This window comes from Echinops telfairi, unplaced genomic scaffold (genome assembly GCF_000313985.2).
Source record: "Echinops telfairi isolate 266 unplaced genomic scaffold, ASM31398v2 ScPeMD7_3533;HRSCAF=4204_1, whole genome shotgun sequence".
NCBI lineage: Eukaryota > Metazoa > Chordata > Mammalia > Afrosoricida > Tenrecidae > Echinops > Echinops telfairi.
In genome coordinates this window covers 22,991,168-23,003,341 of record NW_022107432.1, presented here as the reverse complement: position 1 = coordinate 23,003,341, position 12,174 = coordinate 22,991,168, and the positions used below count along the sequence as shown (strand labels likewise).

The window sequence follows — 12,174 nt, the reverse complement described above, 5'->3', positions numbered from 1 at the left end:
GGGTCCCCAGTGGCTGTGGGTCTGTCTCCTTCCCCAGCACTGGGGGCTGACGCTTCACCTCCCCGTTTCTGGTCCCGGTGAAATGCCCCGCGCATGACTTTGCTGCATTCCCCGTTCTTTTGTGTCCAGCTCCGGGAGGACAGATGTGCCAACCAACCCTGCTTGGAAAGCCGAATCCGGATTTCCTCTGGGGAGGGGGAGGGGGCCCATGCGTTCCTTTTGGCTTGCTGGGAGCAGGGCCTGGCATCCCACCTGCTGGGGGCTCCCCTGAGGGTGGGGGCAGCAGGCCTCCCTCCTTTCCTTTTGGTTTCTGCCCCCTGGGCTCTCCACCTGGGCAGGTGGGGGCCGCTCACCCCACGGTCTCCATGACCACCTGTTCGGTTTGAGGCTTTAGGGTCAGTGGGTGGCTCTGGACCGGTGGCGATACTTGCTTCTCCCGTAGGGCGACCTCAAACAGTTCCTGAGGATTTCCAAGAGCAAGGATGAGAAGCTGAAATCACAGCCCCTCAGCACCAAGCAAAAGGTAGGGGAGGCAGGTAACGGTCGGCACCAAACCAGCAACCAAACTCAGCGTCGTTGAGTCGGTGTCCACTCACAGCGACCCTAGCACCGGTTAGAGCGGCCCCCGTGAGTTTCTGGGAGGGCAGCCCTTTGCCAGAGCAGAGAGCCTCATGTCTCGCCTGCAGAGCGGCTGGTGGTTTCCAACTTCCAACCTTGTGGTTTGCAGCCCAACACGTCACCACGACACCTCTAGGCCAAGCGCTGGTATGAAAAAACAAACAGAAAATGCATTCTGACACCTAGCAACTGTACAGGGTTAGTTACCAAGGCTGCCCACCTTTACGGGAGCAGGCAGCCTCCTCTTTCTCCCTCAGAGAGGCATGTGGGTGTGTCCCACAGACCTTATGGTTAGCCACCCAAAGCCTAATGAATTCACGGCACCCCCGGGCGCCCTACATTCACTTGGTGCTTCCTGTGGGCCAGGTGAGCGCCTGACCGCAGGGACGACAATTACCCGCTGACCTCTGTGTTGTGGGTACCAACGAGTGGTGATGTGGGGACCAATGAGTGGATCCCAACTCTTAGGGACCTCGGGTGACAGAGTAGAGCGACTCTCCAGGGTTTTCCAGGCTCGGGGTCTTTTGCAGAAGCAGGTCACCAGCCCTATTCTCCGTCCCAGGGGCCAATCTTTCTGTTAACAGCCGAGCACGTTCCCACTGTACCCCAAGGCTCCTTGTCCCCTCTCTGTGGATGAAGAAACTGAGGCTGGAAAGGGCCTTGTGCTGCTGACTCCCAGTCCTGTGGAAAGAGGGTTCTTCACTGCCTCTGAGCCCAGCCAGCCACTTGCCAGCAGGCTGGGGGAGGGCATGCAGGCAGCCTAGGCCCCGGGTGGATGGGGCTGGGCTGGGCCTGCTCAGCTAGGCTGGATGTGACCCTGAGCATAAACTGCTGGAAATGAGCTTCCGGTTTCACCTTTTGTGGTTTTCTCACATTTGCTCTGGGACTGTGGGCTGCCGGCCTTTCCTTCCTGTTTCTGTTGCCTCTGGGGCAAAGGGTTGCTGTGTGCCCAGAGCCCGAGCTAAGGCTCTGAGGGTGGTGAGCAGGCCCAAGTGGGAACGTGGAAAGGGCAAAGCTGCTCTGCCCGGGGCAGCCAGCCAGCACCTTCTTGATGCCTGGCTGGCGCTCTTCCTGCAGGTGGCCCATGCCCAGGCCACTACCTCTCACCTGAATTGCATCCGTTTCCTCGGACAGTCTGCTTCTAGGCAGAAAAGCTGGGCAAAACTTGGGGGGGGGGGCAGGGAAACTCCAACAGCTAGGGTCCTCTCCTAGGTCACCCTTCTTTATCGTCCAGGCCAGGACCCTGAGGGCAGGCGGGGCAGGGAAGGGGGCAAGGCTATCTGATCTAACAGGAGACTGGCCCCTGGGCAGCCCTGGACCTCTCTGGGGGAGCAGCTTCATCTCCTTGGGGCCAGCTCCCTCCATTACAGGGACCTGGCCCCAGGTCACATGGCACCCCACGGTGGTGATAGGGTAGGGCCGGGACAAGAACTATGGGCAGTGACTGCCACTGTGAGCCACAGGCCAGGATGAGCTATTCCAGCTGTTGCAGGTGGGATTTCAGGTCCCTGGATGCCAAATCAGTCCGCAAATGTTGACTGAGCTGGGCCCAGCCCTCAGGGATTGAAGGGGACTGGCCAGCTATCCCGAAGGTCACCGTGATCCCCAGGCAGCAGGGGCATGCAGGCGGTTCCCAGTCCTGAGCCTGCCAGCCTGCAGGTGAGCAGGTAAGGTACCTGCAGTGACTGTCAACCACACACGGGAGGACGCAGCAGAGGTCTAGGAGGGTGGGCAGAGGGATGTGGCTAACACAGACGGTGGCCCATTGGATAAAGCCATTTGCTCTGAGTCCAGTTCTTAAGGAAAGGAAGTCGTTGAATGGCAGGAAGGGGCTGCTTGGGGTGGGGGTGGGGGGGATGTCACCGAGGGCTTCTCTGGCCCACAGGAAGTGGGGGAGTCCATTCGGCTGAGAGCCATCGCCATCTTTGCTAACAAATCCGCCCCACACTTAACGGCCATCGTTTCTGCAGTGGAACCGGGGGCCGTAGTAAGCAAGGTGGTTTCCATATTTCCTGAGGACAAATGCTGTTCTCTGGACCACGCTTCAGACCAAGGGAACCGGATGGATGCCCCCTGGGGCCTCCATCAGTCCGTCTAGTTGAGCCCCTTCCCCTTTTCTGCTGGCCCTCTACCCACCAGTCCCTCTTTCAGAGACTGACCTCTCTTGACCAAGTCTTACCACCCTGGCCTCGAAAAGGCATTCCGGTGGCTCTCTTCCAAGACAGACCTGTTTGTTCTTGGTCAGACCACGGGACTTTTCGAAATTTTTGCCAGCACCAAATTCATGCATCCATTCTTCTTCGGTCTTCCTTTTTCACTGTGTAACTCTCATATATCTATATCTATATATACACGGTGACTGAAAATACCATGGCTGGGGTCAGGCACACCTTAGTCCTCAAAATCACGTCCTTGATCTTCAACGCTTTAAATCAGCAGTTCTCAGCCCTGCTAATGCTACGACCCTTTCATACAGCTTCTCTTGGGGTGGTGACCCCCCAACCTTAACCTTATTTTCGTTGCTGCTGCATCACTGTGATTTTGCTACTGTTAAGAATCGGGTGACCGCTGTGAAAGGGTCATTCGGCTCCCAAGGGGGTCGCGACCCACCGGTTGAGAACCGCTGCTGCTTTAAAGAGAAGAGACGCTAGGTCTTTAGGGGAGCAGACAGCCTCATCTTTTCCCCCCAGAGCGGCTGAGGGAAAATGCCTCCCCACAGTGCCCCCAGTGCTCCTTAACACACACGTGCACAAAACTATTTGATGCATTCAGGTATTTCCTTTAACATAAAAAAACCCCCCACAGGGCCTGACCTTCTAAATTGCTCTGGACCTCATGGGTCTCAAACGCTTTGGGGGGTTTCTGAGAAACTGCAAATTCCCACAAAAGAGATGCTTGTCAGATTTTTTGGTGCCAGTAAGAGCTGCCCTATCACTTTGCATTCTGAGGGCCCTGGGTTGACAGAAGGTGGAAAAGTTACCTTTTTAACGGGAGGTGCAGTGGGCGGCCGATGCCCCTTGGCCAGCGGGAGCTGGGACGGGGATGCTGTGCTTGGTGGGGTGGGGTGCGGGAACCCCAGAAGGTTTCCAGAGTAGCAGTGGGATAGTGGCAGAAAGCAAAGACCCAGGCCCCGGCTGTTGCTGTCATTGTAGGTCACACCGTGAGAGCGGCTGAGGGGAGGGTGGAGGTTCTGAGGTCTCAGGGTTCCCAGTGTGCTCACTCCCTGGCGCACGGCTGAGCCGCAGCCCCTGCTGGCACACCTGGCACGCGGTGCCTCGTGCCCTCAGATGCCAGGCAGGAAACAACGCCTGTTGTGTGAGGAGCTCAGCAGTGTCACCATGGAGAACTTGGGCGAGCCCTTGGGGTGCTCAAATTGAGAAGGAAGGGGTGGGTCTGGTTCGAGTCTAACAGAATTCTCTTCCTCAGTCCTCCCTGCCCAGCCGGTCTTTCCAGAAGCACTGCCTCTCTGGAAACCCAGCCAGTTAATCCCCTGGCCACGTCCGCACGCTGCTCAGCCCTCGGCTGGCAGCAGGCTCTCTCTTTGGGAGCCTCCACGTGCCACCCAGGCACAACCAGGGGTTTTGACGCCTGTAGCAGGGTTGGCTCCGCTTAGGATGACCACTTCAGTGCCCTCTGGCTCTTCGCTCTCAGTGACATTTGAGGCAGGCTGAAGTGACGTTCGGGGGCAGTGCTCGAGAGCATGGAGCGTCACTCTGTCCTGGAGACAGGGGCTCAGTCACCGGGTAGATGGTCCGCAGATCCCTTTCTTGACTCTACGCGCCAAACGTATTTGGGTGGATGCTGTCCACAGATTTTGTGCCCTAAGTGTGTCCTTTTTACTAACTGATGGTGTCATTCATTCGGTACCCGTGCTTAATGCAGGGCCAGCCAGTGTATATAAGTACCACACACAGGCCCAGTCTGGTGGCGGGGGCCCATCAGCTGGGGACAGAAGAACCTCTGTCGAGATGGGGTGGGGATGGGATGTATCTATCCCCTAGTACAGCAGCCACTTGCGCCAGGCAGGTACTGAACACTCTGCTTCAGCGGTTCTCAACCTTCCTAATGCCATGATCCTTTCATACAGTTCCTCCTCTTGTGGTGACCCCCACAACCATAACATTATTTTCATCACTCATTTTGGTACTGTTAGGAATATCTGATAGGCAGGATGTATTTTCATTGTTACAAACGGAACATCATGAAAGCATAGTGATTCACCACAAAACAATATGTCATTGTAAACATGGTGTAGCATGGGTAACAGTCTTCACCCTGCGTACTCGTGTGTGGGCATATCTGCATGTGGATGGACCCATCTGGAGATGGATAGAGGAGCGGTGTCTCGGTTCTTAAGACCATCGGAAATAATGTGTTTTCCGATGGTCTTAGGCCACCCCTGTGAAAGGTTCGTCTAACTCTCAAAGGGGTCGAGAACCACAGGTTGAGAACCGCTGCTCTGCGTATTGGGCGCCATTGCGTTGGTCCTGCGGCATCCTGTTACTGATCTGTCTGAGCCTACTGTTGGCAGCCACTGTGACAACGCACGCCCTTGATCTTCTGTCTCACTGCCCTTGCGCATTCCCAAGCACAATGTCCTTCTCCAGGGACTGGACACACGTTCAAAGCACCTGGAAGTCTCGCTGCACTTCTGCCCCAGCCGATCTCTTTGTTGTCCTGGCTGTCTCGGTCCTTTCCACATTCTTCCCCAGCTCCGTCTGTCAGAGGCACCGGTGATTCTTCCACCTTCCCGATTCAGTGTCCCACTTTCCTGTGGACATTGGTCCAACACACAGTCGCTCTCACCACGACATCCTTCAGAATGGGGTCCTTATACGGAGGATATGCACCGTGCTGTGTGCCATCCGATCTCTTGGCTGCTGCTCCCATGAGCGTGGATTGTGGATCCAAGCAAGCGGAAATCCTCGAGGACTTTGGTCTCATCATCTTACCGTGAGGTTGTACCTATTTGGTCCAGTTGTGAGGATGAGCGTCTTCTTGACACGGAGCTGTAATCCATACGGAAGGCACCATCCCCAGTCCTCACCATCAGCCTGCAGTGCTGTGCCACCTGCAGCCAAACCTCACAGCTGAGGAAACCCGGTGGGGTAGCCCTCTGTGATAGTCTGGTACTTTAGAGAAACGAATCCACAGAAACTCATGTATAAGAGAGAGTTTTACATAAAGGTTAAGTGCACATCAAGAAAAATCCCAACCCAGTGCTGCCCAAGCCCACAAGTCCAACATTAACCCATATGTCCGATACCAATCCATAAAGTCCTCCTCCGTCGCATAAAACACACACTATGATGCTGACTGCAGGAGGAAAGCCGAATCAGTGAGCGTGTAAGCATCTCAGCGGTCGCAGGGGTCTCCACACAGCTGCTCCAGCACCCAGGGCTGCATCGGAGTAGGTACATGTGGCTTCTTCTCAGGGATGTCTTACAGGAAGTGAGTCTTGCCACCTGGAGCAAGGAACTGGCTAAGGCAGCAGCACCCTGGTCCGACCATCACAAAGCAAGAGACCCGAGAACTAGAAAGGCGAGGTTCACTGAGCCATCTATCCCTCCACCCTTCAATTAACCCTACATATGTTTATCGGCCAGGTCGCTACCTCACTCTCTCTGCCCTAAGAGGGCACCCCGAGTCACAATGGACTTTGGGGGAACAACAGCAGCAAACTTCATCCCACCAGCAGGTTGTGCCCCATGTTGAGAAAACCACCCGTGCAGTCCTGAGCCGGAGAAGCAGCTGCCCTTAGAACAGCGGTTCTCAACCTGTGGGTCTTGACCCCTTTGGGGGTCGAACGACCCTTTCACAGGTGTTGCCCAATTCATAACAGGAACTGTATTAAAGGGTCGCAGCCTTAGGAAGATTGAGAATCACTGCCTTAGAGCAACCCCACGTTCGGGCTCAGCCTACCAGCCTCGCTGTGACCTTGGGGCCAGGTCAGGGAGGCGTTTCTGAGCCAGCAAGGGGTGCTGAAGGGCTAGTTCTGTCTCCAGCAGCCCTACTTCTGGGCTTTTTTCCCTTCCCCTTTTTGAACCTGAGGAGCACAGAATTTGAACCATGAGTAAACATTCTCAACCCACGACCATCAGGGTGGTACTGACTCACAGCGACCCTTTGGGACAGGGTAGGGCTGGCCCTGTGTGTTTCCAAGACTAGTTCTTTATGGGAACAGAAAACCTCATCTTTTTTTGGCTCTTGGAGCCGCTGGTGGTATCGAACTGCTGACCTTATGGTTAGCAGCCCATCACATAACCCACTGGGCTACCAGGGTTCCCTGTATAACCACGAGGCATATCCTTCCTCCCTGCCCCCTCCCCTCCCGCCAGGACCATTTGCCGTCAGTTGGAGCCAGACTTGAACTCTGGCATTTGATTTTGAGTCTGTGGTCCCTCTGTGTCTCCATGTACAAATCAGTGTTGCTTGCCGGCGACATTAGTGTTTGGCTGCATTCCTGTCTTCACCCCTCTGTGACTGCACTAGGGGTGCGGTGGGGGTGGGTGGGACATAGGGGGCTGCCCCCAGGTGGATCCTGAGAAGTCTGTAGCCAAAGAAACACACCAGGGCCCGTAACGAGTTAAACCGCCCTCTACAGCAGTGGTTCTGAACCCAAAGGGGTTGTGACCCACAGGTTGAGAACCACTGCTCAACAGGTTACTACACTCTGCATCTCTGCCGCGTTGTTATTAGATCCATAGACGTGTCCCCGGCCACAGAGGGGAATGTCCCCGGTCAGCGGTCTTTCAAGCTCCCTGAGGCCTCTGGGCTGGGCCACACCTTGTCCGGTGGCACCTTGTCTGGGCACCCGCCTGGCCCCCCTCTCAGCAGGACTCTGCCTTGTCATAGTTCTTGGTCTGTTATGGGGCATGCAGTAAAGATAGAGTCATAGTTGTTCTGTGCATCAGCATATACCTTGAAAGGCCGATAGAGTTGAGTGGTGGTCATCTTGAGTAACTGTTTGCCACAGTAGAAAGCCTCACCTTTCTCCCGTGGTGCGGCTGATGGTTTTGAACTGCTGACCTCACCTTGAGGTTCGCAGCCTCATACGTAACCCATTTCTCCAGGGCTCCTCTCGGAAACCCACAGGGCCAGTTTAGCGGCTACGAGTTGGGCTGTGATCTAGGTGGTCGTCCGGTGAAACCACTCAGGACGGCGACTGGGCTTTTCCCTCCTGTCAACAGCTAGCATCTCCTAAACCTCCTGACTCGATCGTCGGCAGAGCGTCTGTGTTCTCGTCTGGGGAGCTTTTCTGTTTGGGTTTCACAGCTTAAAATAGCAGGCAGAGGTTGCCTCCCTTTCTCCACTCGACTGCTTACTTCCCTTCAGGCGCCAGCTCTGTGTGTAAACACTCACACGTGTATACACACACACACTGTATGTATAGCCAGGACTTCAAAGTGTTCGTGGAAAAATTCCATTAAAAAATCATTTTATCGGGGCCTCTTACAGCTCTTACACCGTTCCTTACATCAATTGTATATCAAGCATATTTGAACATGATGTGGCCACCATCATTTCCAAAACAATGTCCTTCTACTTGGGCCCTTGGTTTCAGCCCTTCTTTTCCCCCTCCCTTCCCCCACCTACCCAGCCACATGAATCCTTGATCAATTATATATTGTTTATATCATTTTGTATCTGTTGTCTCCCTTCACCCACATTTCTGTTATTCATCCCCTTTTGGGGGGGCTATATATCCAATCTTGTGATGGGTTTCCCCTTTCTCCCCCTTTCCTCTCCCCCACCATCCCCTACCCTCATGATAACGCTACTCCCACTGCTGTCCCTGAGGGTGTATCTGTCCTGAATCCCAGGTGTCGGGAGCTCTTCTCTGTACCAATGTGTGTTCCCTGGTCCAGCCAGATCTGTCAGGTAGAACTGGGTCATGGTAGTGGCGGGAGGAAGCATTCAGGAACTAGAGGAGTGTGTGTGTTTCATCGGTTCCATTCTCTTTTAATTTCAATTTCCCCACAAATCACTTGATACCCCACCCCATGCAGATGTATACATACCACACATTTATTTACACAAACTGCAAGATAAAGAATCTACAGGGAGGTGAGCTCTGCTGACTGACCGGTTTGTTTTCACTCAACACTCGGTCACTGTGTCCTCGGTCCCCACCCTCTGGGCCACTCCGGTAAGCTAGCCCTTTCTTTTTTTTCAATACTTTTATTGGGGGCTCGTACATCTCATCACAATCCATACATTCTTCCAACGTGTCAAGCACATTTGCACATATGGCGCCATCATTTTCAAACCATTCTCCTCCCACTGGAGCCTCTGATATCAGCTCCCCATTCCTTACCCCGCCCTCCCCAGCCCATCCTCCCTCACAACCCCTGATAAGTTATAGATTATTTTGTCCATTTCTTAATCGTCCTCCATTGCCCCTCACCCGCTTTTTCTATTTGTCCCTCTGGGAGGGAGTTCTAACCTAGCCCTTTCTGAGTGCCAGAGTTTACTGTAATCCCATCTGGTAGTGTACGGGTTATGCGCTGAACTGTGATCCTCATGGTCAGCAGTTCAAAACCAGCAGCAATTGCGAGGGAGAAAGACTGGGCTTTCTACTCCCTTTGAACGGGCATGGTCTCTGAAGCCCCCAGGGGGCCACTATGTGTCAGTTGGCTGGATGGCAATGAGTTTGGAGTTCAGGGACCCTCGGAGGCAGGTACCCTGGGAGCCACCCTGAGGTTGCCATGGTAACTCTGACTCGGGGCCTCCTGTGCATCCCACCGGACTTAGGACCCCACCAAGGGACATGTGGAGGGGAGGGTGGGTACCTTCTCCCCAGCCCTGGGAAGCCCTGACAAACACCTTTCTTCTCTCTAGGTGGCCCTGTGTACCCAGGTGGCCCTGGGCATGGAGCACCTGTCCAATAACCGCTTTGTACACAAGGATCTGGCCGCTCGAAACTGCCTGGTCAGCGCGCAGAGACAGGTGAAGGTGTCGGCCCTGGGGCTCAGCAAGGATGTGTACAACAGGTAGAAGCCGACCTTCCGGGAGCGGGGCGGGACAGCAGGGGCAGGGGCAGGTGCGGCTTAGTGCCTGCTTAACCCCAAAATGGAGGAGCCAGGAGGGACCAGAACCTTCTTGTCCTCTTTCTCAACGTGCAATGAAGGTGCTTCCAGCCCGTGGGCCCCAAGTCCCCAAAGCAGGCGCTCCAGGTTTCTCTGTTACTGTGACATGCCATCCAGCGGTGCTTGAGTAGAATTTCCCTAGAGTTTCCTGCCCTGTCATTTCTGTGAAACCAGGCTCCAGGCCTTTCGTCTTTAGACCCCGCTGGAGTAGCCTAGTACTAAGCCTGGCACCCCTCTTAACCACGCCCCCTGCCACAGAGGCAGCCCCACCTCATTGCCACCCCCCTGGTGGGACAGAGTAGAGCTGTTCCCTGGGGTTTCTGCCACTGTCAATGTTGACAGAAGCAGACAGCCTCATCCTTCCCTCGGAGCAGCTGGTGCATTAGAGCCTCTGACCTTGTGGTTGGGTAGCAGCTAGGTGTCTAGGCCGCAGCACCTGGTAGGACCTCCTACCCTTGTGCGTACATTTCGCTAACAATCTTCTCCTCTTTTGCTTGGTGCATTTCTTCTTGGTTGTCTGGCTTAATGTTAGCATTTAGCCAAAGTCTGGTTCTTAATGGAATCTCATAAACCATCCAGCCCTGTTTGGGAGTCTCCCCGTCTTCCCTGTACCCCGTGCTCAGCAGCAGCAGCAGCAGCAGTGTGCCCGCGAGTGCCCTGTAGAAAGGTCGTGCCCAAGCTCGGACCTGGGGTGAGGCTGGGGCCCCAAGCAGTGTCGCTCACCTCCCTCCCGTGTGGCTCTCTCCCGCAGTGAGTACTACCACTTCCGTCAGGCCTGCGTGCCCCTGCGCTGGATGTCCCCCGAGGCCCTCCTGGAGAGCGACTTCTCCACCAAGTCGGACGTCTGGGCCTTCGGTGTGCTCATGTGGGAGGTGTTCACCCACGGGGAGATGCCCCACGGTGGCCAGGCAGACGAGGACGTGCTGGCAGGTAGGCGCGTGGTTTCTCAGGGCCCCACCTCACAGGATGTCCAGGTGGAGGGCTTGCTCAGGACCCCGAGGCCGGTTCTGCCCGTCCACCAGCCCACCGTCCTCAGAGCTGGAATTCAGGTTGCAAATATGGCCAACCATGTGTTAACATACTGAAATACGTTCCTGTTGCTATGGGCTGTTGGGTCCATTCTAACTCGTAGAAGCCCTCTAGGGCACGGCCCCACAGAGTCTCCTAAGCTGTCCGCTTTTTCTCCACCAGAGTGGCTGGTGGGTTCAAACCACTGACCTCTTCATTAGCGGCCAAACACCTCAACCCTGGTGCCACCAGGGCTCCTTAAATACTTGGACCCTCCAGCCACTCCCATGCATTGGCTGGCTCCTGTGCCTGCTCAAGCCTTGCCCTGCCAGCCAGAGTGGACTGAGTGGCGGAGGTCATTGCCCTTCTTGGGCTCCTTGGGGCAGCGCCTCTGAGGCTCCCTCTCGTGGCTATTCTTAGGAACTGCGGGCTCCACAGAGTGGAGGATACATATTACATGTTGGCCTAACCGTCTTCCCTACAGATCTGCAGGCGGGGAAGACTAGACTCCCGCAGCCCGAGGGCTGTCCTTCCAAGCTGTACCGGCTGATGCAGCGGTGCTGGGCCCTCAGCCCAAAGGACCGGCCCTCCTTCAGCGAGATCGCCAACGCCCTGAGAGACAGCCCTGCCGACAGCAAGCCGTGAGGCAGGCGGCTGGCCAAGCTGTGCCTCAGGATGGCGTGGGCAGGGGAGGACCTCCAGAGGACTGCCTGCAGCATGATGGGATAGCTCCCCATCCTCTTCAGCCCGTGGGCCCCCTTGCCCTGCGCAATAGAAATTGTCGAGGCCTGGGCAGGGCCTGGGCTCCCTCTTCTTGCTCCCCCTCAGCACCCCCGGGAGATCTGATTCGGACCCAGACTAGGAGACCAGGGCCTTGGGATGGGCAGTTCTCTACCCTCCCACCCCCAATCAGGGCCAGTGTGGGTGCCTCAGGTAACCCTCTGTTTTTACCTGGGGACAGCTACTCTGGGAATGACCTACGTGTGGGAGGGAGTCCCTACACATATATACTCAAGTTCCTGGGTAGCTCTGGGCACACAGGGCCAAGGGGCCTTCTGGTACATGGCCCCCACCTCAGGTTCTCAGCCAGGACAGCGGAGAGCCCCACACCTGAGTCCTCCCACCATGGACTTGAGCACATGGGCCCAGGCCGGGCCTCCTCCTCCCGCCTCTCCTTCCCTCATCCTAAGTGCCTGGCAGATGAAGGCGATTTCAGGAGCTTTTGACACTATATAACCCGCCCTTTTTATACGCACCATGGGCTGCTTTTGTATGTAAACTGCAGTGTGGGGTGGGTGGGCATGGGAGGCAGGGGTGGGCCCGGAGGAAGGGCTGATAGCCCCTGCCTCACACTTTTATTGTTGTTGTTTTTGTTTGTTCATTTGGGTTTGTTTTGTTTGGTTTTTTTTCATTATTATTTTAACACCCGCTGCTCTCAATAAAGAAGCCTTTTGTACAA

General features: G+C 55.5%; 1 protein-coding gene across 1 annotated transcript in view; it reads left to right on the top strand.

The window, feature by feature from the left end:
• The window catches only part of PTK7 (protein tyrosine kinase 7 (inactive)), a 78,582-nt gene extending 66,408 nt beyond the window's left edge, over positions 1-12,174 (top strand). Inside the window, exons 17-20 of the mRNA XM_045294767.1 lie at positions 443-523; positions 9,460-9,611; positions 10,459-10,637; positions 11,200-12,174. Of these exons, the coding sequence (XP_045150702.1) occupies positions 443-523; positions 9,460-9,611; positions 10,459-10,637; positions 11,200-11,360 (573 nt within the window). The 3' untranslated portion in view covers positions 11,361-12,174. The remainder of the gene's footprint in view (positions 1-442; positions 524-9,459; positions 9,612-10,458; positions 10,638-11,199) is intronic.